Genomic DNA, 27,861 nt, shown 5'->3' on the forward strand with positions numbered 1-27,861 from the left:
AAATAAATAAAACGGGCAATTCATTAATTCGTGTAAAAACGGTCGTATTTAGGCACTGCGTCAATCTAAAAGGATGTCAATAACTACTGATAACCTACTGCACACCATAAAACAACGGATCAAGGTTCAATGAAGAACTGATCATTTTCTTTGGAGTAATTCTAGCTTAATGCTGATTCATACATTAATTGCAGCGCTAACTTCAAATTAGCCTCCAGTTGCGCAAGCTAAACCAAGCTAGGCTACTAACGCATAATCACCTATATCGGTAAACAAACTGCTCCTAAAGCATGAACTATACCAAACAGAATTTGATCATAATTACCTCATTGCGTACGACGTTTTGAATATTGTTGTAAAAAATAAAGAGAGAACTGCTATAAATCGATTTTATGGTTGAAGCTACCACAGCACCCAATGCGTTACCAGCACACAAAGAGTTCCGATTTCTTCTTTTTGTTTAATGGCGGTTGGCGAAAGCAACGTTTTCGCCCATTACCGCCACCTACTGGAATTGAGTGTGGTTCAGGTCGCTAGATACTAATCACACTTGCAAAACAGACTAAATTCGATATTCTTCCCATTCATTTCGTCTTTTAAAGGTACTTCGACAAAAAGAATAATATCCTGAACTGAAAACTTTGTTCTAAAGGTCTTGCATGTCTACTTTTTAACAATGGAGGACCAAAACTGAAGTAATAAAAAATAAAAGCATAAATATACATTTTGTTTTTTCTTGTCCTTATACATTTGATGTTGTCAAGAAATGTATATATTTCCTTTTTCATTTCCCCTAAACATGCATTTTTGTCAAGAAAATTTATTTAATGTTATAAAACATTTTTATAATGTTCCAAAAATTTCCAGCAAAACCCTAGAAGTTTAAAGTAAGTAAAATGTTGTGTTCAACCGTATCAAAGATCTTGTAAAAATGTTAAAAATAAAGTTAAACCATCAATGGATTCTCGATCTAACATATCAAGAACAAGTAAATGACTGTGAATACTCTGCCTCTATTAAAAGCTGACTGACATTCAATTATTTTATATTGAATCGGTTTGCATACACATACTTTGTAATCAATACATAGTAGTGTTATTGGTCTCCAGTTTTCCAACAAAAGTTTTTATTTGATTTGATTTAGGAATAAGAGTAATGAAACCTTGTTTCATAGTTTGAGATAGTTCACTTGGAAATGCACTTGACAAATAATTTCTGTCTGCTAGAAGTTGTTTCATCCACTATTTTATCAGACTTTTTAATGTTTTCAACAAATAAATTACAATCATCCTTTTAATAGTTTGATTTATTCGAATGACCATAACATTTCTTGTTTCTTTTTTCTAGGATTTTTATGGTAATATCATTAATAACTAGCGTGTGAATTTTATCTTTTGCTTGCTCCTTACTTCAGGATTAAAGAAGAAGGGTTTTTTCCTTGTCTTCCTCTATCCAACAAGCCATTGATTTACTGTTATTCAATTTACAGTAAAATACTGTTAAATTACATTACAGTGAATTACCTGTTAAAAATGGTACATCTCTGGCATTCCTGCTGCCAGTAATTTCTTGTTTTTTACAATGAAATTCTTTACAGTGTGGGGTAGGAATTTTAATACATACAACCTAAATACCACTTATGAGACTCATCACTTTCAGCTTATGTCAATGCATCATGTGTAAGCTTTAAATTCATTCTCTACAATTTTCAGAACTCACCTTTTGACTTCTGTTTTCAGAAGTTAAGTTAACTAAGAAAAGTTAACTGTGACTTTTTTTGATCACTGCCAGAAGCAACTAATTGGTTTGGTATTGTAATATAGCTGCTATGAAAAATAGCCTGCCATAGGTAGGCTATTTTTCACCTCAACATGATGAGTATTCACTTTTCTTATTAACCATTTATATTGCTTTAAAATATTTATCTGACTTGGTGTTCCCTTTAACATATCTTCTACAACATTCACCTTGTGTTTTAGGTGTTTCCATTGAATCTAAAGGAAACTCCTTATAAGGGAGATGTTGCAAAGACAAAATAAAGGCCTTTCAGCTGCTGTCATACTATTAGTATTATTTATTCAACACAGCAGTAAAATTCATGGTAAGTGAAAAATCAATCATGAATACGGTTTGAGTTTTCAAATCATTAACTTTATTTTCACTGTGATTGCAATGTTTATACACTCTTATGAAGATAATTGATAATTATGTGGTTTTCATAAATAACTAACCAGTCAGCACTACAAACAGCAGTGCGTAGTACACATATGAGTAGCAAGCTGTGTTGGATTTTAAGCAGAATTAAATTAAATTTTATTCTATAATTACAAGTAAAATAATGGCCGCTTACATTTTGTGGAACCCGTGATTACTCAGTGGTTAACACTTTGAAAAAAAAAAAAATAGTTGGATACAAGTATTTCTGTGCATAATTTCTCACATTTCTAACTAATAATTAAAGTGCAGCTAAGACTTATAGATTAGGGATCAAACGCTGTGTGCCAATTGAAGGTGTGTGGTATGATTAAGTTTGCTGATGAGTGGATGTATGTATGTCAATATCTGTTAAAACTGTACAGATGAAGTTGTGCCAAGTGAACAGTACTGCTAGTGAAAAGCAAGTTGGACAACCAACCGGACAAGGAAAGCGGACATATTTTAGCAGACAACACCAATTATGAAGATGGAATTATAGAGTGGACACATTTATGCACAGAATATAGTACATCCCGATTCTTGAACTTCTTAAAAAGATTTACCTACCTCACAGTCTCAGCTTTAAGTTCAATCAACAGTTACTGCTTCCCAAGTTAAATTGTCTTTAATAAAATTTATTTAATTGACTTTAACTGAATTAACTTCAGTAAAAATTTTCCTTTAAACTTGTATTGCAATTCAGCATAGGGAAATGGATTGGAAAGGGTTCAAAAATTGCTAGGGCTATTTTTTTAACCTAAAATCATTTGCTTCCATTTATCTTCAAATGCAACCATCAACAAATGTGTAATCATACGGAGTTCCTGAAAACAACATTTTCATTACTGATGATCAAATTTTCTACTCTTTCTGAGAACAACATGACAACAAGAGAGAGCAGTGAAAGCTCAGTTCAGGATTCCATGGCAATGCCTTCAATTGGTTCCACCTGAGGTTCAGTCGGTGGTGTGGAAATGTCTTCTATTTGCTCTGAGTCAGGTTCTGTCACAACTACTGCCACCTGAAGACACAAAGAAAACAGTCAGAGGTCAATATAGCTTGCAGAAAGGATCCATGGTCTTTGAAGACCATATCAAGACATATGGTCTTTAAAGAACACTCTTACTTCAGATGATCCATATCTGTCAAGTCTCCCATTTTAGCCAGGAAACTACTGTTTTCTAACCCTCTTTCCTGCTGTGTTCCATTACTATTACTATTTTCCCATAAATATCCCAAATTATAGTAATTACGTCACAATATATTTTCTATAATTTGTAATTTCTTTTTAAGAAAAAAAAATGAATAAAAAAATAGATGTAAATCTGTTTTGGTATGAAAAAAATTTGATGAATAACAGATGACTGTTGATATAATAACATAGATGACTGATGATATAATCACAAAATGGACCAAGCAGACATTTTGTGTCTGACATACTGTATGTGACATTTTTTTCTGCAATTAAATAATAATTAAATAATTAAAAAAACCCTCTCACTTCCTCGAGGTAAAAATAACTTTCACACTGAAATGTACACTGTTAAAATGCTGGAGTTGTCAGTACTAAATTTTCAACTCAGTACTGATACTAGGAAAAATACTCAATGTCATTTTTGATGCCATAACAACATTAAGAAGTAGGGTGGAATTCAGTCCTCAAGTGTCCTTTAAGTGTGACGTTATTCCACCCCGTTTCAGCTGCTAAAGTGCAGAATTCAATGACCAACTCTGAAACAGATCGATTGCCCTGCTTTAAATTCCAGAGCCTTTTGCTTATGTCCTCACTACTGGATCCCAGATCGAAAGTCTGTTTAAAGGTCTCAATAAACTCATAGAATGAGTAATAGTAGAGATTAGTTTCATTAATGACTGCCTAAATACATTTTAGGGCCTTATCTCTTATTAAAAGCCCAATATAAGATATTTAGCTGGAATCATCACGGAAAGATTGAGGGAATCGGCCAAAAACTGCATTGGAGGAGGTACCCTCTGTATTTATCCAGTTCTCCAGAAAACAGCCTCCTGGAATGCAGGCGAGGAAGACGTAGAGACAGGAGCTGACGAGGTAGGGGGACACACTGGATTAGCACCAGAAGATTGCATTTTAGTACATATTTCTTGGAGTTGACATGACATGACATGGTTTGAGTTGAGGCAGTCAGCTGATCAGGTATATCCTGGAGACGGTTGCACTGACGAAGAAAAATGTGAGTAATTAATGAGGGGACTGGGTAGGAGATCAATATGAGGGCGGAAGGGAAATAGAAGGTGAAGGTGAGGAAAATCCGTGAAGGATGGGTCATCTATCTGCTGAGACTAAGATCGGCTGCGAGCAGGGGAGCAATACGAAGATCTCCAAACGATATCTTCAGGCTTGGGTGAGAACAAAAGACTGTTGTGAAGGGTGGACAGGTGAGCAGGTGATCAAGGATCCAGAAGAGAGGAATGAGGATGGTGGCCATGAAGTGAAGGAGGACAGAGCAAGAGTAGCCAGGAGGGACGGGGAATGCCGATGTCATCATGGAAACTGACAGGATGAGACCAGGGAGAACCAGCTGTTCTGACAGAGATTGGACCAGCAATGAGGAATCACGAGATGTGCTAGATTCATCTGGCATCTGCATCAGAGTTTGCTCCTCCCTGATGCACCAAGAAATGTTTTAACTTCACTCAAGGGCTATCAAAATTGGAAAAAAAGGAAACACTGAAAGACAGTAGTGTTTGTTCTCATGCAAGACATAAAAGCCATGTCAGTGCAATGCATGCATGAACAGAGAACATTGAAGTTACTGAATTCAGTGCAGAGTAGAATGTTACTAGATTCTCATTGTGTAAAATAACAGCACGTTATTTTACGTATAATTCTGGCATATGCTGCCATCCTGGGAAATTCAAGCCTCTTATTTTTCTAGATCCGTCATTGTCGCTTTTCTTCATCACTTGATCTAGATTCTTCCTCCAGAACTGCAAATAAATTGTTCAAATTTTTGCTGAAATCGCTCACAACTTCCTCCACTTTTTAACGTTTTCTTTTATTGAACATAAATATTTGTCATTGACTCAGTGCAAGAGGAATCACTCACTTAAAATACTCTGTGTGTGTGCGTGTGTGCGCGTGTGTGTGTGTGTGGCAATAGAGAAACAGTAAGTAAATCTACATATTCATCTGGAAAATTTTCAACCTCAGTATTATTGCCAAGTAAACAGAGAATTGGTGAATCAGGGACTCTGCTACTCAAAATGGTATAGTTTTTCAGTTACTGATAATGGCTGCTTCAACATGTATGTGTCTCTGTGTTGCTATGCGATAAATTGGCAACCTCTCCAAAAAGAACCCCACAAGACTGCATTGATAAATAGGCTTAGACAAGGGAAGGATAAATATTTAATTGCAATTTAGGATTAGAACCAAAAACAGACAAAAAGTACCTGAGGAGGCTCAACTGCAGATTGAGGAACCTGAGCAGTCTGAACTGCAGGAGCAAGTGGGGGGCGTGTCTGTGGATAGGCAGGTCTGTGACTTGAATCCTAGTGGTGAGATAAATACACAGAGCAAAGCAGAGGTTTCTACAGATCACATATTTCTATGTGATACAGGAAAAGTACAGACATTTATTAAATCTTCTTCAAAGATTTTATTAATATTTTCAAAGTAAAAATGATCTTTTTTTTTTTTTTTTTTCAAAAAGTAAACCTAAAATCTGAGATAGTTTAACACTCATATTTAAATAATATCCTTTAAACCTGTTCTTTAGTTCTGGTGAAATCACGGTAATGTGGAGCTTAGTTAGGAAATCATCAATCTTATGGGGTTCCATTTGTGTCAAAAATAAGTAGAAGTCATATGTGTAGATGTCGCTGGCCTATGTCGTTGCTATGTGTCTTGGTAGATGTGGTGATCTATGTTGCATGTAGATTTTGCAAATGCGTCCGCTGCATATATGTTTGTTGCAACTATAATTTTGGTCGATGACGTCACGGTCACCCACCGCAGTGAAGATAGTTCGAGCTCCGCGGAGTAAGCGGCATTAAGCTCAAGGTTGATCCGATTGATGAACGCTAATGTCGGCCAGCGGTTCTCCACCGCTCCCGGCCGCAGCGCCCGGAGGTTCACTTAGGAACTGTCAACAAATTACCGAACCAAACATTCTGTTAAATAAATGTTAATAAATTACTTGAATTGTAACCGACTAACTAATTGTCAGTGCTAATTCATGCTTTTACATGAGACAAAATAACATCTATTAAATTTTAAAGTCATATACATTATTTTCAATAATTTTAATATTAAATAAATAGTATTTTCTTCAATAGCTTCCAGGTCATGTGAAGTATTGACTCAAAATAACTTTGAAATAATTATACTAGTCTGCACAGATGAGGCACAGACATTTATTTTCCATTTTAACAATCTGATATCCATTTTAATCCTTTTGTATTTTTTAGCATGTTTCCTTGTCAAAATTTAAGATGTTTTTGTAATAGCGTCCAAGACATGTGTCCTATTGATTCAAAACCACTTTGAAATTGTTTTACAAATCATTAGAGATGAGGCACCCTCATTTTTTCCCCATTTTAGATCTTTTTCAATTTTTTACATAATTAAAATTTACAAATTAAAAAATATAATATAAGATATTAAATTAAAATATAATTTAATCTTAAATTTCATGTGACCCACTGACGAGGAATAAAAAGGGTTAAATGGAATAAAAAGGAGTGTGCACCACCTATCCAGGTGGTAGTATAATTTCACATTGATTTTGAGTTAAGACCCAATAAACTCATGTGTCTTATGACCCATAAACTATTGAAGAAAAATCAATCAATCAATCAATCAATCAATCAATCAATCATTAAATCAATCAATCATTTTCCCCTTGTCCGCAGTCGTGTTGCGGGGTCAGCAGAGGCCCAGACTTCTCTCTCCCAGCCACTTCTTCCAGCTCCTCCAGGGGAATCCCAAGGCGTTCCCAGGCCAGCCATGAAACATAGTTCCTCCAGCGTGTCCTGGGTCTTCCTGTGGGCCTCCTCCTGGTATGTGCCCAAAAGACCTCATTAGGGAGGCGTTAAGGAGGCATCCTAATCTGATGCCTGACCCACCTCAGCTGGCTCCTCTCGAAGTGAAAAATCAGCGGCTCTACTCTCCCTCCTGGATGACTGAGCTTCTCATCCTATCACTAAGGGAGAGCCCAGACACCTTATGGAAAAAAAATATTTTGGCCGTTTGTGTTTGTGATTTCAGTCAAGACCCTTAAACCTATGCCATAGATGAAGGTAGGGACTGGCAAAGAAGAGACCTTTCCTTTTTGATCCAGCTGTCTCTTCACCACGACAGACTGGTCCAGCGCCCACTTTACTGCAGACGCTGTGCCAATCCGCCTATTGATCTCGTGTTCCATTTTTCCCTAAAATGCAATCTTCTGGTGCTAATCCAGTGTGTCCCCCTACCTCGTCAGCTCCTGTCTCTACGTCTTAATGTTATGGATTCTGTATTTTCCTCCATCACTTTTAGCCTCTTTCTTCTGCTTAACACGCTGCAGCATACATAACCATGTTTATATGTGACTGCTGGGAGTCATATGTAAACAGACTGAAACTGATTAGAGTACCGTTTAGGGAGGGTCCAGATTGCAGAGATGAATAAAAAGCTAAACTTGCTACAATCTTTGCCTCACTTGGCTTCTTGTCACTTGGCCCCAGCGCTGGACAGTGAATGTAACCTAAGAAGCATGATGTTCCATTTGGATAATATGTATGGCTTGTGAAATTTGATCATTTTTTAGCATTAAATCTTATTTTTATATATAACCAAATCTCATTATTTCTCAAGGTCATTTACAATGAGTGGTTCTGGTCGGGTCCTGAAACTGGTTAACGAACATGGGTGGTGAACAGAGACAGAAATGAATGAACTCCAACAATGAACAAGATCCTAAGATGCTTAAACTCCTCCACTTGGGTCAGGACAATCTTCCCTGACCCAAATAAGGCACTCAACCCTTTTTCAGCTCAAGACCATGGCCTTGGATCTGGAGGTACTGATTCTCCTCCAGGCCGCTTCACACTCATCTGCCTACTGCTCCAGTAAAGCTGTAGATCACGACCTGATGAAGCCAGAAGGGCCACATCATCTGCCAAAAGCAGAGGCGTGATCCCAAGGCCACCAAAATGGATCCCTTCAAATTCACGGTTGCTCAAAATGTGACCTCAGACAGAAAACCCCCAAATCTAAAAATCTAATCAGATTTTATTTATATATCACATTTCAACAACAAGGCATTTCAAAGAGCTTTACACCATAAAAACACAAAAATACAAAATCATAGGAACACAGCCAATAACTGAAACATTACATTTTCTCACTACATATCAGATTGTTAAAATGGAAAACAAATGTCTGTGCCTCATCTGTGCAGACTAGTATAATTATTTCAAAGTGATTTTGAGTCAATACTTCACATGACCTGGAAGCTATTGAAGAAAATACTATTTATTTAATATTAAAATTATTGAAAATAATGTATATGACTTTAAAATTTAATAGATGTTATTTTGTCTCATGTAAAAGCATGAATTAGCACTGACAATTAGTTAGTCGGTTACAATTCAAGTAATTTATTAACATTTATTTAACAGAATGTTTGGTTCGGTAATTTGTTGACAGTTCCTAAGTGAACCTCCGGGCGCTGCGGCCGGGAGCGGTGGAGAACCGCTGGCCGACATTAGCGTTCATCAATCGGATCAACCTTGAGCTTAATGCCGCTTACTCCGCGGAGCTCGAACTATCTTCACTGCGGTGGGTGACCGTGACGTCATCGGCCAAAATTATAATTTTTAATATCTCAGAAACCAAAGCTACACAAACGACAATTTTAACTGCACAAACCTGCACAAACGGAGCACTAACGAAGTAGCCCACTTTGGTTTGTTTTGGAGCAATATGGGGTGATTGTGAACTCTAGATGACCTAAAAAAATATTTTTAATATCTCAGAAACCAAAACAGCACAAACGAAAATTGTAACTGCACAAACCTGCACAAACGGAGCACTAACCATTCAGACTATTTGCTAAATTTTTTGACGTGTGTGGGGTGTCAACTTCACACAGCTAACAAAGCCAGCAGTAATGGCGGAGGAGAGCGAGCAGAGCTTTAATAAAGTGGGCATATTATGCTTTTTGAAAATAAAATAACTTTTGCAAAGTTACTATAAATTAGTTGTGTCATTTATAATAACTATGTGCTCGGCTTATATAGCTTAATTACAAACGTGCTCGGACGGTTTCGGAGTTATCCGCTCCCCTGCAGCCGCTGGCTCATCTCGCCCGGTCAATTGACTTGAGGTCAATTGACTTGACCGGGTCACCGGGTGCGGCTCGTTAAGCCGAGAGAGAACGACCGTCTCCCGGCACATGCTTTCAAACTCCCGCTGGCTTTCCGCAACGAGTTGAAAGCAAAAATAAGACTATCTAATGTTAATGTTTGCTAATTTTATTATTAATGTTGCTATTAATTACAAATACATTTATTTAAAGTTAGTGCTGAAAGTTATACAGCACTAACTTAGTGTTTAAGTTAAGTTTTACTTCTAAATTAAATTATTTGTGTTATCTTATTTTATTAAGTGCTATATTTATTTTTAGGAGCATAAAAATTACTCTGAACATTTGAAATTGCTGGCTAATTACAAGTTATTTGCAGTGGAGACAGCTAAAAGATTGAATTCAGTCATTCTTGAAGTTTGATTTGTGATTTTCTCTTTTCTGATAGATTTTGTAATTTTACATCCAGGATCTTCAGGAGAATTAAGCGAAACCCAAACTCTTTGTTCTCAACAAAGACCTTCTGTATGGCCAAGAACATGAGTCGGCTCAAGGTTGAAGCTCAGAAGAAATGTTCTCTAAAATGTTTTCATGCTTTCTAGTTACTGAAATATTTTAAAACTAGCTTATGTTTGATGCAGAAGAAGATGTAATCTTGCAGCTGCTGCCAGAACTCTGCTCTACTTACTCATTTGGGAGAAGTTTCAGACCCATCAATCTGGAGGTTCAGAAGGCTTCATTGATATCCAGCCTGTATGGATTTTCTCCCTTAAGGTATTGAAGCTCAAGAGATGTTTTCTAAACTGTTTTTGACATTTAACTTTTTAACACAAGCTTATGTTTGCCAGACAGACAAGATGATGTAGCCCTGGAGCTGCTGCCAGTACTCCGCCCCACTCCACCTTACACATTTGGGAGAAGAGTTTCAGACCCATCAACCTGGACGTTCAGAAGGTTTCATTGATATCCAGCCTGTAAGTCAACCTTCATCTCTGAATCATGCTCAAATTGTTTACTGTTTAAATAAGTGCATCACTAATGGCCTGTTTTTTCTGTCTTCTCTCTCCATCAGGTTGGGACAAACCTGGTGGCGCATCTACAAAATGTGACAACATGGAACCTCATGCAGGGAGACGGGCAAAAATGCTAAAGTGTTGTTAAAAATGCTCCTTGTTTAATGGCTGAAAGTTTTACTTGTAGTTTTTTTTTTTTAAAACAGACTTTTTACAAGAAATGTTTTCTAATGTATAGTAACAGATACTTCTGGAGTCGTAGCCAAATGAGTTAAAGTGATTTAACTATATATATATATATATATATATATACTTTTAAAACAACTTATGTTTTGTAACTTTTGTATATGAAATCTGCTGGCTATATCACGTGGAAATAAAAGAAGCTTTAAATTCATATGGTTTTTAATCCTGTTTTTATATAGTGAAATTTAAAATAAATTATTTTTTAATTTTAACCCAACTATAGTGGTACAATAACCCTTATGTTGGGTTATGAGTTTCAACCCAATTTTGGGTCAATTTAACCCAACCTTTGGTCAGCTGCCATGACCCAATGTGCTGGGTCAAACCCTCAACCCAACCCAGTTGAGTTAAAACAACCCAGCGTTGGGTCGGTCCATATATGACCCAGCGCTGGGTCATGAATGGGGTTATTTTTAACCCAGCAGTTTTTACTGTGTTTGTTATTGACTTTTGCTCAATTAAATTTCTTATGTATACATTGTATATGGTATTTTTATTGTTGTTGATAATGTTGTTTTTCATGTCTTATTTCTTTTCTTCCTCCTATAAGTGATGGATATATATATATATATATATATATATATATATATATATATATATATATATATATATATATATATATATATATATATATATATATATATATATATATATATATTATTTATAATGTATAAAAGTGTTGTTTATGTGACCTAATTAGCTCTACATCCTGAAGAAAAAGATGGTATTTTAGAAGATAATTTATCTTTCACGTTGCCAGTAATGGCGAAATTAATAACAAATAATAACGATTTTGTGGTATTCTCGTTTAGTGACATAAATATATTAGTTGTGTTACCACCTCCACGCCACTAGAGGCAGTAGCAGGCCCGAAAAGATGCGACTAAGAAGCAGATTTAGAAGTACACAGAAAGCTACGCAATTTATTAAAAGCTGTGAGCTGCGCTGAAGTAAATAAAAAAGAGAAGTTGAAATACATGCTGAGAGTGAAACTCATTCCTAAATATAAAGCTATCACAGATTTAAGAAGAAAATTAAAACGGGAGACTTCGGATAATATAGGAAATAGTGCCCCCTTCACTTCCGGAGTGAAGGGGGCGCTAAAGACGATAAGTCACATAAGCTTAAGGCACACAAAATTATAAGATAATAATGATAATAAAATAAAATATAAATAATAAAATTTAAAAAAATAAAAAGACAAAGGGGCACTAGTTTTCAAATAAATTCACATTATTATAGGCATCCAAGAGCTGTAGTCCATGCTTGTTTTTCATCAGTTTTAAAGTTCTGAAATGGTTGTCCGTTAGAAGGTTTTTAAAGCTTGTGAAGTCAGGTTTTCTATTTCCCCATTTACATCAGTGGAATAAGAATTTTGCAAGGATCAGCAGGTTGTTAAGTATGAGGTCGGTTCTTTTGTCTCTGTGGGTGGTTCCAAATATTATATCCTCTCTTTTTAAGGGATGATTTAGGAAAAGTTTTGTTGAGATCCAGTCCTGAAAGTTTCCCCAAAATGTCCCAGTGTGCACACAGAAGAAAAAGAGATGATCTGTTGTTTCAATGTCATTATCACAGAAAGTACAGCTGTTAGTGTCAAAATTGAATCTTTGTCGTAATAGTTCCCTGGATGGAAAAATATTGAGAATTTAAAAATGAACTTCTTAGCTTTAGGGCTTGTAGGGAATTTTAGGTAAGCTGTTCTCCACTTATTAACCTCTGAATCAGGAAACAAATTTAAAATAGTTTTTATTTGGTTGGACAGGAAATATAAAATTGGTTAGATGTTGACGCATCCTTTTGTTAGAATTACTTTTGTCCAAAAGGTCAACTCCAAACAGCTGAAGTGCAGGTAACTGAAGGTCAGCTGATTGAATGTTTATATTCTGAACCAGATATTTGACTGCAGTGGGAATAGAGTTCAATACTGTGTAAAACTGAGAGCGCGAACAGTCCAAATTATGTAATAAGCAAAATTCATTACAAGACAACCAATCTCCATGTCATTAAGAAAATGTCTTATGGACCAAATACCTTTTTCCATCTAGTGATCCAAATACAGAGACTTATTCCTGTGCAGCACATATCTGTTGTTCCAGATGGGAGTCTGGTGAGGAGTAAAGTTGTGCGTGTACATAAGTTTCCAACACAACAACACTTGCTTGTGAAAGGCAGATAACTTAACAGGAAGTCTGTCAACACCAAAGTCACATCTAAGAACAAAATCTATGCATCCCATTTTTTTAAACAAACCCTTGGGGAGACAAAACCAGATACTATTTCCATTAATTAAAAAGGATTTCAGCCAATTTACCCTTAAGACCGCATTTAAACATTCAAAGTCAATAGCTTGTAAACCTCCATCTTTAAAGTCTTTAACCATATTGGCTTTCTTTAAGTAGTGGACTTGATTTTTCCAGATGAAATTAAAGTTCAGCTGATTTATATCCTTAATGTATTTGTCAGGTACGGCCATAGAATAAGCTGGGTATATGCATCGGGACAGCGGCTCCATCTTGGTTAAACAGGTTCTCCCAAACAGGGTCAGATCTCTTTGGAGCCATCTATTTAACTGAGATTTGCAATTCTGTATCTTATTCTTTATGTTAACAGTTTTACTGAGTTTGGCATCTTTAGTTATTAGAATTCCAAGATATTTAACTAAAGATTTAATGGGAATATTATAACCTTCTGTCAGATCACAGCCATGAATCGCCATCAGTTCACACTTCTGCAGGTTTAGGGTTAATCCTGATGCTTTAGAGAAAGTATTAATTAACTCAAGTACCTAAGGGGTTTGGTCTAGATTTAAAAAAAAATTGTGGTGTCGTCAGCTAGCTGACTGATTATAATTTGGTGATGAAAAACTTTCAATTTAGGTATATTTGAGTTTTTTATAAAAATACTCATCACTTCAACGGCCAAGATGAAGAGGAATGGGGAAATATTACATCCCTGTTTTACTCCCCTATTAATGGTGAAACGAGTAGACGTACCGTGTGGAAGCGCAACTGAACTTGTGGTACCGTTATAAAAGCTTTCAACTTTTACAACTTTTATACAGAAGTTTGGCCCAAATCCAAACATGTGTAAAACTTTGAAAAGAAACTGATGCTCCAACATGTCAAAGGCTTTGTAGAAGTCTAGGAAACTCAAGTACTCAAGTAAATTCTGCACCAGTCTGATGCTATTATAGTGTGTACCTTTTAGACATAAAACCTGTCTGTGTTTCAGAAATAACATCCTTAAGCCCAGACTTTAATCTATTTGTGTAGATATACGTCAATAGCTTATAATCACAGTTTAGAATGGTGATTGGACGGTAGTTGTCTAGAACTTTGCTGTCTCTTCCTGGTTTGGGTGTAAGGGTGAAAGCGCCCTGCTTCATGCTTTGTGAAAGTGAATTATTACATAAGATCTCTTTAAAAACCTGGAATATAAATTCTTTGAGGTAATCCCAGAAATGTCTATAGAAATTGGCAGTAAGGCTGTCGGGCCGGGGGATTTATTGAGTTTCAAGTACATGATGGCGCTTCTAGTTCTTTGATATTAATGTCTTTGTCACAGTTTTCCTTGAAATCCTCAGAGATTTGAGGGATGAAGTCTTTGACTTGGTCTAGTAGAAAGTTGCAGTCTGGGGTTGAAAAAGAAGAGCAATAAAGGTTTTGATAAAAGTTGCTAATTTCTTTTGCAATTAGAATTTGGTCTGTACATTCATTGTTGTTAATAATAAGGGATTGAATGTGATTTTTAACTTGCCTCCTCTTTTCTAGTAGCTTACTCTGTGCCAGTCGAGCACTCCGCATTTCGCTGGTGGTGGTTGGTCTACTTTGTCCAAAGTGTAAACTTATCATGTGATTGTCTGTGTCCTCCCATGTTGCTACTTACAGGTTCGTTTCTGTGTTATTACTCACTCGCATCCTCCAAAGATTGAACCCGCAAGTCTACTTCTAGCTTCTTTGTCCCTCAACCAATCAGCTCTATTGCCAAACTTTTGGTTTCCCTGAAGCTGTCTCAGTAACCCATCAGCTTTAGCAGTCTGACTCCATGCCATCCCAGTAACCCTGCATGTCTCTGCCCCTGCAGCTGTCCCACGTCCCAGCGTCACTCAAGCCCCTGCAGCTGTTCCATGTCCCAGCGTCGTTCAGCCCCCGCAGCTGTCCCATGTCCCAGCGTCATTCAGCCCCCGCAGCTGTCCCATGTCCCAGCGTCGTTCAGCCCCCGCAGCTGTCCCATGTCCCAGCGTCGTTCAGCCCCGCAGCTGGCCCATGTCCCAGCGTTGCCTGCCCCTACAGCTCGCCCATGTCCTAGTGTTGCCTGCCCCTCCACCCGGCCCGTGTCCTAGCCTTTCTCTCTTCGTTGGTCCATGTCTCAGTGGTTTTCCTTTCCCTCATACTTTTCAGTGTGGCTCCCTTACTGTGGGCACCTATCCTACAGCCTTTCTCCAGATATATTTGTGTCCCCTAGCTCCCCAACTCCTGCCTGGCTCCACGCCTTCAACTATCCTTCACTTTCTTGCCCGGTATTATTTCGACTCTTTCCTTAGCAGGCCTTCATTCTCCGGATAAGCATCATATCATGAAAACCCCTCTATCAATCAAATGTGATTCCTCCTATCAGCTTCTCACCTTCTAGTTTTCTGCACTCCTTCGGCCTACAACCCGTACTTTTCTTTTCTCCATGCATCCTCAAGTCGGCATACGAGTTTTAGGTCTCACCTTTCCTCGGGCCTTGGCCCAGGCCTCAGCCCTTTTTTTGGGGGGGTGGAGAGCATCCCTAATCAGTTATCGGGATGTTCATCGAGTTCACAGCAAATCTCAGCTCAAATTAGCTGCCGGGATCCGAGCGCCAAAGAACTGTTATTCATTCCTGTCATTAAATCTTTTAATTGTTCCCCTTTGTCCGTCTGAGTCTCTCCAGATTGAAATGGAGCTTTAGCTGATGTTCAGGCTGGAAGACTCCACCCCCTTCGTTCGCCCATCGACGTCATGCTCATCTCCGACCTCAGCGCTGGACCTCACCGGCGCGTTCAATCAGCAATCAGGCTCTGCATAAAAGGATCCACACCCAAGCAGTCAGCTGTTTCCCAGCTGCGTTCAACCCACCACCTCCCCTTCTCCACCCACACTTCGGCTCTAGGATGGCACCCTTTCCCGACCACCACCACCAGTGTCGGGCCCCGGGGGAGAGCATCCCTAATCAGTTATCGGGATGTTCATCGAGTTCACATCAAATCTCAGCTCAAATTAGCTGCCGGGATCCGAGCGCCAAAGAACTGTTATTCATTCCTGTCATTAAATCTTTTAATTGTTCCCCTTTGTCCGTCTGAGTCTCTCCAGATTGAAATAAAGGCATAACTTTCTTTTTTTCTATCTGTTCTCGGCTCCCACACACAGAGCTGGGGCCACTTGATCAGCCCCTCCCTCCCATTTCAAACTCTTCTAATTAACTAAAAGTTAAAGAGTTTGACAAAAAAAACTTAAGTCTATGAAAGCAATGTAGCAGTTTTGCTAATGAGGTAGCTCATCATGATTCAGCCAAAGTAAGAAATTAACAAACTGCAGTCTGCTCTTTATTGTTGATGTGCTTCTTCTTATTCAGAAGTGTTAGTAAATAAAATGTTTACATGTCTTTTGTTACATGTCTTTTGTTTTAAGTATTTACTTACTGGAGGGTTTTATGTTAGTGCTGTAGTCAGAGCCACAGCTGACAGCTAGTTCCTCACTCTGACAGCCCGTGCCGTTCAGCAGCGCAGCTGTTGCTCCTCCTACACTTTGGACTGAACCCATTGTTCTAATAATGGTAGGGGGGTGACCTAAAAATTTATTCTTATTTTTTTCTGACAAAAATGGCAGATTAAGTTCGTTCTTTGTTTCTTTTGCCTTTTCATATTGGTATTTAAATGCAAATGTTTCTTCAATAATTTTTTTTGGGGGGAGAGACAATTCTAGACTTTTCCCAATATTGGAGGGGTCTGGACAACCCCCGGGATTTACGCCTATGCACTTGCGGTTGCCTAGAGACGGACACTACGCAGCCGCGGTGAGCTGCTATCGACCGCATCTTTTTAAAACATCCTCAACCCGATTCTCCACCGTCCTGGGAACCAAAACCTCTCGTAAAGCTACGGACATGAGAGGGAAGACTCAAATCCCAGGCTGAACATGTTAGTGAAGATGAATACAGGAAATTAAAACAAATGTGTTCGTCCTGCCACGGTGTGCTGCATGATGTCAGACAGACATCAGCATCTCTTCAACCCCCAATCATCTCCTGAGGCTGATATGGTATAGAACATTTTGCTATGATTTATTAAGTTTCTTATTGTGGTTTTAGTCGACTGTTATGGTTTGATTATTAGATAATCAATTATTTGCTTATTTAATGTAAAGTATCAGCCAAAATAATACAAATGGCCATTTAAAGAAAAAATTATATTAAGCAATTAACAGTAAATACATAAATATTTCCTACTTTAAAAAGATTTGTTAGGGCTTTCTGTTTGTTTTATTAAGAAATGTTGACATATTAATTCAGTGTTCAGTGGTCATTTAATGTATTATTAATGTCAGACATAAACCTTCTGCCCAGGGACGGTTCTAGATGGGGGGCCAGTGTGGGTACAGAAGAAATTATGCTAAATAAATGTATTTTGTTAATATTCAGAGGTGAATATTTTTAACCTTCACAATTTTATTTTAACAATGAATTAAAAATTATAGTGCTGCACTTTTAGCTGCTGAATTGAGATAGGATCATACTTTCCATCTTAGCAGATCTAGCGATCAGGGCTCTGCAACCTGTATCTCTGGAGACACAAGTGGCTCTTTGGCTTACTTGATATATCAAATGATGAAATACTGCTCTGTTTTTTTTTGTTTCATTCTTTTTTAAGTGTTGCCATGGAAAAACACTGACTATCCTGGCCCTCGTGGTAAATTTGATCTAGAACCAGCCTCCAAACCTAACTCCTCACTTGTATAAATATTTTAGTAATACTCTTCACAATACCAGAATTTTTACATAACTTTTATACTTTTGGAGCCCTGTTTGAGGAAACATTGTGATTATTAAATTAGGTATTATGAGCAGTTTACCAAATATATTTTACACTTGCTTAATTAAACATGTCTAAGGTGTGCTACTCTGATTGGAGTACAATTTTGGAGTACTCTATGTATGAATGATTGCTCTCTGAATCACTTTTCTTTTAAAGGTTTTGGTGGCTGTAGTTGCCTTTATTTGGAAGTAGTTTGACAGGGAAGTGGGTAATGAGAAAGGGGGAAGACATGCAGCCTGCGACCACCGCCACGATGACTAAGGCCTCAATATGTGGGTTATGCTTTGTGACTGCGCCATCACTGCACCCACTCTGGATCACTTTTTAAAAGCAAAAAACACTGCCATAAATATTATCTATTGCTGCTGTGGCCATCCCATCCCATGAAAGTAGGGTGACACGCCATGGTGGGCGTCCCTTATTTTGATTTCTGAAAGGTGGCAACCTTAATGCTTGTTTTTTTAAATGTCACATTACATTTGTTGTGTTGATGCATTTTGACGTGCTTCACCCCTGAGGTAATTTTCCACCGCAACACTCAAACATCCCCGTTCACTCTCAGAGCGTTCAAGTTCCTCACCACATTGATTAGAATTTACTGCTGCGCGCTTGCGCAGTGTGAAGGAAAGAGGAGATCAGCTGCCCACACAGGCTGTGAATGAGATACAGGTGATCGGCAACAAGAGACCGTGATCTGCGATCACCGATCATCTAGTTTTACGCCACCCGCTGGTATAAATGTGGGGTGAATTTAGTTAAAAGGTTGAATTTATCCGCAACAGTTCGTTGCTACGTCTACCCTGTTCTCATGGCAAACCGGAAGTTGATACATGCAATTTTGAGTTCTAAAAGATAAACTCCAACATCTCTTCCAAGCTTTATAAACATATGAGCAGACATCAATTTAATGAGGACTAGCAAAAGAGATACTTCAAATCTTTAAGAGGACTTCTGGATGAGTCATTCTATGTGGGTACTCTCACAAACTCATATGTTCCCTTCAGCCAATGGGATGTCTGTACACCCAACAATTATGATGTAGCAACATTGTAAACAGTCTATCAGTCATCCTCTGTGTCTGTTGATCTTTACTATTTTGACAGGCTGCTGGATGGTCCAACCAGTAACATCACCTGTAACACGAGCCCTCCAATTACAATGCTGCTGCTATGCACAAGGCTCTGATGGTATGCATCAGTTCCTTGTAAATCAAATAATGAAAATATTTATCACTGTTCTCTATAAAATTACAAATGGGCTTGGTTTTTCTGGGTGCTTAGCTTTGTGGCTGTTTTTGACAGTAGATACATACAGGTTGCATATCAGTTTTCATGTGACACACAAAGAAAAAAATAAATTTACTGTAAAGTAAGTACAGTAAAGCAAGTACAGCAAATTCAGTTTAATGAACAGTCCAACAGTTTGTTTTTTTGTTTGAAAATTGCTTAAATAATAAAACCCTTACCTGGCTTCCTCCTGCAGCTAGAACGCTTAGTCCAAACAACATGGCAGTGATGCAGATCAGCAGCTCAAGGACTAGGAAGATCACCAGAGTTCCCAAAATCCCATCAAGAAGTAGCTGCCCAGAGAATTTCAAAGTTAACATGGTTACAATTAGTATGGATATTCCAGGGACAAGTAGCTTCTAAAAAATACAATGTACAATACAATTTTGACATATACAAAATATATATATTCTCCAACCTAGTTATTTTTAGACTCCAGTCTGTAATCTAAAAATATGTGTGACCAAAGTTGTAACAATAGTCAGTGACTTACTTTACACTTTTGCTCGACCAGCCCGGTGCATTTTCTGAAACAATGTTGCTGCAGTGGGCAGTAAACACAGAGAAATAGGAAGTCTGCTTCACAACTTGTACAGTCCATTTTTATTTTATGCTGTATTACTAGCAAATACAATCATGTCAGTGATCGCCCTCTTTGAGACCTAAGCTATGTTCTTCACATTATATCTCTTATAGATAACAGTTAGGGGTGTCTAATGTATTGATATAAATATACTTCATTTATATCAATTTATTTTTATAGAGAATTTTTGTTACATCTGCTGTATATTTTGTTATAATGTATTAGATACTATTATTTTATTGCAACCATTTGGCCATATTTAATTTAAAATTAAACATAAAATTTCATTTGATGTCTTACATTGAAACTACTTACCAACAGATTTAACCACTTAGTTCAAATTTCGATTTGAAGTTTTAACAACCTACTCTATAATATGAATTACCCATATCAGAATTATTATTTCAGGAAAGTGATGCCTATTTCCAGTCAGAGGACAACATGTGAGGTACAACTGAAAACAACAGCTCAACACAGACAGCCATGCAAACAAACTCACATATAGATATAGTTTAGAGTGATCTATTAGCTTAGTATGTACAGAGCCCATCTGGTGACAGGAGAAAAACACCACAAGAAATGTGAGGGAACAACTTGTTTGGTGGGAAAAAAATTATTTCAAAAGTGTCTGTGTACTTTGATTAGCTGTTGTCCATATATTTCCAAGTGGCTGACACAACATTTCATTGTGCTTTATTTTAAGCTGAGAATTAATTGCTTTATTCTTCAGTCACTTGTAGTTAGACATGAAGTAGTTTTTAGTAAGAGACACTTAACGTAACTTAGCTTACCCTGTAACGTCCCATTCTGTAACAAATTCTGGCTTCATAAATGTAATAAAATGTAATTAAAAACACATTATGTAATAATCAACACAAAACATAGTAAAATATTTGAACAGTTGGAATTATTAGTCACATTATAAAAAATATTTTTATATTTTACACTGATTATTAAAAAATGTGGAAGTAGCTCTTTAAAAAAAGATATGTAATGCATAATGCAATTAACAACCACAAACCAGTTTTTGTGTTCAACATATACTTCTTACAACAATCATGTTGTTAATACTAAGCATTTAAACCTTTGACATAGGTCAATATATGACAACATTTCCATCATTTAGTTGCCTTTTTAGCTTTACTGCCATAATCCCTGTTACAGAAATATTTACAATTACTCCCTGAAGATATCAAAAAGTCTGCATTATTTATCCCAGAAGAGGTAAATAATGAAAACACAGTAGCGGAGGCAATAGAAGAGGAGCAAGTTGGAGAGGCTGAGGAAGAAACCCCAGGAGAGGAGCTCAGCAAGGCTGCAGACTCTGAAGAGGAACATGAACCATTTGTGTTGAAATATGTGTACAGTTGGAAGTGGCTGTTTTCTCTTATTTAATAATTTCATGTTGTAAACATTCATTAAACGTTTGATTCAAGCACTTCAACTTGCATTTACATGCAGGTACAGGTGAAGAAATGAATCACATTTTAAGTAAAAATTTGATATTTAAAATATTTCAGGTAATAAACATACACATAAAGAAAGATTATATTTTTAAATAAATATTTTATGTGATTAAAGTAAACAGTCATATAATCAGACATCTACTTGTTACATTTAATGTAACAAGCAAACTGTCAGGACACTGGGTTTTTTGGGCTTGTTTTGTTTTATTTTGTTCATTAAAGTAAAATCCACATAAAGTACGTCTACTGCCTGCTGCGTTTGTGTCCACCGCCACATCATGACACAAACCAGATGAAAGAGCCCATCTTTAAACATTTAACGTGTAATTAAACAATAAAGGTGACAAGTAAATTTTATGAAATAGATCACACTTTAAGTAAATATTTGTTGTATTTAACATATTTCAGGTAAGTGAACATGTAATGAAATAGATCATGTCCTAGAATTTTATGTAATTGAACATTACAGGTAACAAATGTGATGATTGCTTGAGATAATACATTTTATGAACATTTAAAAAAATATTTTTTAAATATCATTTTGGTAAAAAAAAATAAAAAAGGGTCAAAATGGAATAAAAATATGCCTCATCTATATAGTTTAGAATAATTTCACATGGATTTGAGTCAACAGGTCACATGACCTGGAAGCTATTGAAGAAAAAACCCTACATTTTGACAAAGAAAAAATTGTTAAAAAAAAAAAAAGGAAAATGACTTAAAATGGGGAATAAATGACTGTGCCTCACCTATACAGACTAGTAGAAATATTTCAAAGTGATTCTGAATAAATAGGTCTGATGACTTGGAAGCTATTGAAGAAAACATTATTTATTAAAGTCATTTAAAATATATGACTTTAAATTGTAATAGAGGCTATTGTGTCTCATGTAAAAGCACGAATTAGCACTGACAGTTGGTTACAAATCAAGGCATTTATTAACATTTGTTTGACAGGAGTGTTTGGTTTGGTAATTTGATAATAGTGAACCTTCGAGCGCTTTTGCCGGGAGCGGTGGAGAACGGCTGGCCGACATTAGCGTTCATAAATCGGTTCAACCTTGAGCTAAACGCCCCTTACTCCGCGGAGCTCGGGCCGGAAGCGGTGGAGAACCTCTGGTCGAAATTAGCGTTCATAAATCGGATCAACCTTTAGCTAAACACCCCTTACTCCGCGGAGCGCGAATATCCAATATCCAACTTGAAAACAACTTCACTGATATCGGTAACGCAAAGAAAACACCGGTGTTCTGACTAGTTTGTTTTGGTCTGTGGACACCAAAGATGGCGCGGAGCGACTTAAACGTCATACGCTGTGACGTCAGCTCCAAAGCTCTATATAAAGGACCCTCCCATATTATCGACATCATGATGTTCTTTTCTTTCCGGTTTAGACCTCCGCGTTTGTTGACGCTCCACGCTACCCACATGCTCCAATTGTGCGCTTAACGACGCTGTAATTGCTAACTGATCCTCCTCATGGTAAGAACCTTCCCACTCTCTATGTTTGCATAGCTTTAGCTCAGCTTCTGTTGTATATTCAGGCTGCTCATACAAGCTGCCTGATTTCCCTTCCTTTCAGAGCCACTAAATATAGAACTCAGTGGTAAGTGAAATGCTCATCTTTTGTATGCTTCCAGATTCAATTTCTGATATTTATTTTTGATAGACGCTGGCCGGCTGTTTGCCTGTTTGCCTGTTGTCCTGTTTGTCCCTGGCTGGCGGTCTTCCTTGTTGGGTACCAGGTTGGGTTTTCTTCCTTTTCAGCTCTGACCATCAGAGGGCGCCAGGGGCCTCTTTTACTTGGTGGGTGTGTCAGTAGGCACCTGCTGGACGCACCTGGCTCAAATCGCCATCTAGAGCAGTGGTCCCCAACCCCCGGTCCGTGGACCGGTACCGGTCCGTGGACCAATTGGTACCGGGCCGCTCAAGAAATAATTAAATATTTCCGTTTTATGTATTATTTGAGTCTGGAGGATCTTTTATTTTGAAAATCCTTTAACCGGATTCTCTCGGTTACTTGGGCGCCAACACTGAGCCCACAAGCAGCAAAATGAGTAAGAAACAGATCAGATGTCTTTGGAAAGTTTCTTTGCAAAGGGCAAAAGGCCCAGAGAAGAGACAGGAGAATGGATTTATCCCGGACCTGTAGGCGACTCCCACATTACAAGCCCGCTCTGCGTAACATTAGCAGCCAGTCGGCTGCTAATGAAGCTTCAAGCTGCTTCGCCACGTAGAGACCAAGCAGGTTGTGGATATAAGCAACACTTCGGGTGTCATTGTCTCCCATCACTCCCAGATGGGACCGTCTCCTTGCAGAGAAACAAGATCAGGGTTCCCGTTAGTCATTATCGTGAGTTAAAATTTTCACGAAAGTAAAATGTTCGTTTTTGTGGCGCATCTGTATTTTATTTTGAAGGGATATGTAAACGTTACCATAGCGACCAGAGTCAGAGAGCGTTTGGGCAGTGGTCGAGAGGAGATGAGTAGAACTTGTGAGTCTTAAGTCTGGTTTAGACGGCAAGATTTAAGAATTGTGGGCCGATTCTCTAAATCTGTGACTACAGAGCTGATAAAAGTACAACAGGTTCGATTCCACTCACACACATCCTGATTCCAGAGGATAATCCAGTAAAACGCGGGAATTTATTATGACCAAACAGGGATGATTATGTAGAAACAATAGTGATAGTTTGTGGAGTCATATTAAGAGATAAAAGACATAACAAAAAGAAAAGGCGGTGGATAAAAGACGACAGGAGCAGCCGCTCTATTTGCTGCACTATGATTTGGAGGTGGATAAATGTTTTTTCATAGTTAACATTTTTAACTGAATAAACATATATAATAATGACCTTTACATATAATAATATTTCCACATATCATCTCCGATATCCACCGGACTCTCAGGTGTGCGATATGTCAGCTGTTTGGGATTCCCCTCCGTTCTTACGTCACCGCGCTTTGTGATTGGTTACCTGTCACATTCAGAAGGTTGTATTCTCGGTCCCAGTCAGGGAAAACCCCATAGGCTGCAATAAAAAGGCCAAGACAACCAAATTGGGTATATTCAGGATTTAGCGGGAACACCAACATGCAGAAGCCTTATCTGACGGTTCACGCCCCGTCCCCCCGGGCCGCAGCAAAATTTCCAAGTCTTTATTGGTCCACGGTAATAAAAAGGTTGGGGACCACTGATCTAGAGGAGTATTTAAGCGGCAGGCTCCCGCACTTCACCGCCAGAGTGTTTTACCTATTGTGGTACCTCCAGCCTCTCTACTATTTGTCTCATTGAGATTGTTTCAAGTTGCCTTCAAGACCTTACCTGTTGTTTTGTGACTTCTTCCAGGACATCTTCAAGTTTCCTCGGAGACTTCCCGTTTTCAAACCCAGAGGGGATTCCATTCACTACGCTGGCAGCTATACTCACCGGTAACCGGAGTCCGCCCACATCCCTCTGTTTAAGAGCCCTCAGCGCGTCTCCACCTGGAGCCCGCCCCGAAGCTCTTGGGGTCTCTCTCTCTCTCACGAGTCTGTCCGTCCCTCATCCCTCTCAGAGTCAGCCTCCGATCCAAACCGCAACCTGGTAGCGGAACCCTTCCCCGACCCGAACTCATTACTACAAGTAAGCTCCGAACCCATACTAGTAGCCTGTTTTCCTACGATCATTAAACTCACCTCCACTCTCCTTTTGTGTGCAGCCATGCCAGTCTTCCTGCTGCAGCTTCCCGACTGCGGATGTTTTGACCTTTTTTGATCACTGTCATTAAAACATCTATCTGACATCAAACAGATATCTTAAATATTTTATTCTGCCTCTCTGTGAGTTTCTGCATGTGGGCTCAGAAATTAAAACCCAGCATGACATGCCTATTGTCTTGGTTACCTGAAGACAAGCAGTTGCCTACCTGTTGTCCTGGTTGCTGGCCTCATGCCCGCCGTCTTGGTCGGTGTAATATGGCAGGCCATTTTAACATAAATTTGGTTTTACCGACCTTACGTTCCAGATATCTCAAATTGTTTTGTGACTAGGCGTTTCAGCGATTTACGATATCTCTAATTATATTTCGACTAGACAAAATAACTATTCTCAAATTACATTCTGACTAGTCGAAGTGACGTCAGATTTACCATTGACTTGTATGGAGACTTCAAGATATCTAAAATGAATTACTGACTATCTGAAATGCATATTTCAGATATCTACAATTAAATTATGACTAGTCATAAAGTAAATTCAAGATATCTCTAATGACAAGATAATTCAAGATATCTTAAATGTATTTTTAGATAGATGTGTAGTTTTGACTAGTGAAAACTAAATTATAGATATCTTAAAAGCAAATAATGACTAGACAAAATTAAATTAAAGATATCTTGAATTGTAATTTTGACTAGTCAAAATTCCTTTTAAGATATCTCTAAATGAATTCAAGATATCTTGACTTGTACAGTTTAAATTGACATTTTGACTAGTCAGAATGACATTACTGATATCTTGAATATGTATTCTGTCTAGTCAAAACGTCCCTGACTTGCGTAGCAATTTTAAAGTTTAATAAAACTTTAAAATTTTGTTTTTTAAAAATAGAAAAAACAAAAAAAGATGTTTGAAAATGCACCACTTTCATGTTGAAAATGGTTTGACAATAGCAATTTTAGCTTTTCAAAGCTATTTTTAAGTGTATTCGGCTCCTCAACAGCACAAAGACAAAAGAACTCATAATAGATTACAGGAGGAAAAGAACGGACATCAAACCACTACACATTGGGGGAAAATGTGTGGAAAGGGTAGCTGACTTTCGTTTTCTGGGGGTCCACATTGAGCAGGGCCTCACATGGAACGTGAACACCTTCGAGCTGATAAAAAAGGCCCAGCAAAGACTTTACTTCCTGAGGGTTCTCAGGAAGAACAACATCAAGGAGAAACTGCTGGTGTCCTTTTACAGGTGCTCCATAGAGAGCATACTGACTTATTGTATCTGCGTATGGTATAACAACAGCACTGCGGCTTAAAGGAAAGCTCTACAAAGGGTTGTGAATACAGCCCAAAAAATCATTGGCTGTTCTCTCCCCTCACTGGAGGACTTGCACAGTGACCGCTGTCTAAAAAAGGCACAACTCATCACAAAGGACACTTCTCACCCCGGATATTCTCTGTTTACACTGATGCCTTCAGGCAGACGATGCAGAGCAATCAGAACAAGAACCAACCGATTCAGAGACAGTTTTTATCCTACAGCAATAACAAAACTAAATGCAATCAAATAACCATTAATCATTATGAATGATGTGTGTGAGAATGTGGTTATTCTTATTTATTAGTTTTATTTTATCACCTACTTGTTATGTATTTCTTACAGTATATGTAAAGTGTGACACAAGTTTTCTTTTTTTTTAGCATATGCACTGACTTACGGCAATTTTTAAATTTCGTTGTTCTTGTGACAATGACAATAAAGATTTATCTATCTATCTATTCTTTGGAAATGAATAAACAGGAAATTCTTTGCAGATATCAGAAGCAGTCTTATAGTTCATTTAGTTTTGCTATCTCCGCATTTCCAACATTGGCGAGCTCTTTGTGGTATTTACTGACAATTTTGTGCAGGAAACATACAATTCTGCAGGCAACTGTTTGGACACCACAAAGGGGCTTTCACGTAATTTTTAATTCAGATATCTAAAATTGTAATTTTGACTACCGCATTTTCCGCACTACAAGGTGCACCGGATTATAAGGCGCACCTTCAATGAATGGCCCATTTTAAAACATTTTTCATATATAAGGCGCACCGCATTATAAGGCGCATGGAATAGACGCTACAGTTACGGTTGCTGTCCTGTATTGAACCTATACGGGTTCCGTTCTCTACAAATATGGATGTATAATAATAAAGAAGTGGTCCCCGAGTACTTTATATAGTAGTCTGCACCAGTCTTTGTTTCACTCATGGTTTTGGTGTTGCGATATTGTGCCCAACTGCTTTCTGGTTAACACAGACCAACCGACACGCTGCCGCCGCAGTCTCTGTCTCTCTTCCCTTGCCCCCGGCTTTAAATGTATAGGGGCTGGTCCCTTGGTGACCCTAGTCGAAGCACCCCGGATGAATGTCTAAAGCTACTTTGTTGACATAAAGAATGTCAACAAAACAGTCTGACTCTGGTCGGCGAGGAGAGCCTTCGGCGACTGGGTCGGGGCGTGGCCGGACGATGGTCACCCTTCTCCGTTCGCGCACAGTATGTTTGTGGAGAACATGGTGCTACATGACCTGCAGACGACCTGATTATCATGTCGGTCAGTCAAACTTTATTAACAAACCAGTTTTTTGGCAACTATCACAGCATGCACCGCACGCTGCTTCTTCTGCGGGGGAAAATGAAGTCGGCGGCTACTTACCGTAGTTACTAGACCTGTTGTGGCTCAATATTCGTCCATATATAAGGCGCACCGGATTATAAGGCGCACTGTTGGCTTTTGAGGAAATTGAAGGTTTTTAGGTGCGCCTTATAGTGCGGAAAATACGGTAGTGATAATTACGTTCATGATATCTTAAATCCAGTGTTGTGGTCAAGACCACCTAATCCGAGACCAAGACAAGACCAAGACCAGAGCGTATTGAGACCGAGACAAGACCAAGACTTTTAGGGTCCGAGACCAAGACCAAGGGAAGTCGAGACCGAGT

At 38.2% G+C, this 27,861-nt stretch overlaps 2 protein-coding genes and 1 long non-coding RNA gene across 7 annotated transcripts in view; 1 reads left to right on the plus strand and 2 right to left on the minus strand.

The window, feature by feature from the left end:
• The window catches only part of ilf2 (interleukin enhancer binding factor 2), a 33,127-nt gene extending 31,137 nt beyond the window's left edge, over nt 1-1,990 (minus strand). The window contains exon 1 of the mRNA XM_008421582.3: nt 326-1,990. Coding sequence (XP_008419804.1) covers nt 326-330 — 5 coding nt within the window. The 5' untranslated portion in view covers nt 331-1,990. The remainder of the gene's footprint in view (nt 1-325) is intronic.
• A 139-nt stretch (nt 1,991-2,129) lies between these two features.
• The window catches only part of LOC103472158 (uncharacterized), an 82,946-nt gene continuing 57,214 nt past the window's right edge, over nt 2,130-27,861 (minus strand). For 2 of the 5 annotated variants that reach the window (XM_008421585.3, XM_008421584.3), the window contains exons 7-10: nt 19,620-19,667; nt 19,306-19,419; nt 5,629-5,727; nt 2,130-3,217 (exon numbers count right to left, since the gene is read on the minus strand). In XM_008421585.3, coding sequence (XP_008419807.1) covers nt 3,110-3,217; nt 5,629-5,727; nt 19,306-19,419; nt 19,620-19,667 — 369 coding nt within the window. In that variant the 3' untranslated portion in view covers nt 2,130-3,109. Of the gene's footprint in view, nt 3,218-5,628; nt 5,728-6,188; nt 7,234-19,305; nt 19,420-19,619; nt 19,668-27,861 lie in introns of those variants that run through there. The other 3 variants (XR_014089681.1, XM_008421587.3, XM_008421586.3) reach the window with 3 other exon arrangements.
• Nucleotides 24,456-24,969, plus strand: LOC145553622 (uncharacterized). Its single transcript, XR_014089682.1, has 2 exons — nt 24,456-24,800; nt 24,877-24,969. It is a non-coding gene; the product is annotated as an uncharacterized LOC145553622 (long non-coding RNA).

This window comes from Poecilia reticulata, chromosome 11 (assembly GCF_904066995.2).
Source record: "Poecilia reticulata chromosome 11, P_reticulata-male-v2, whole genome shotgun sequence".
Taxonomy (NCBI): domain Eukaryota; kingdom Metazoa; phylum Chordata; class Actinopteri; order Cyprinodontiformes; family Poeciliidae; genus Poecilia; species Poecilia reticulata.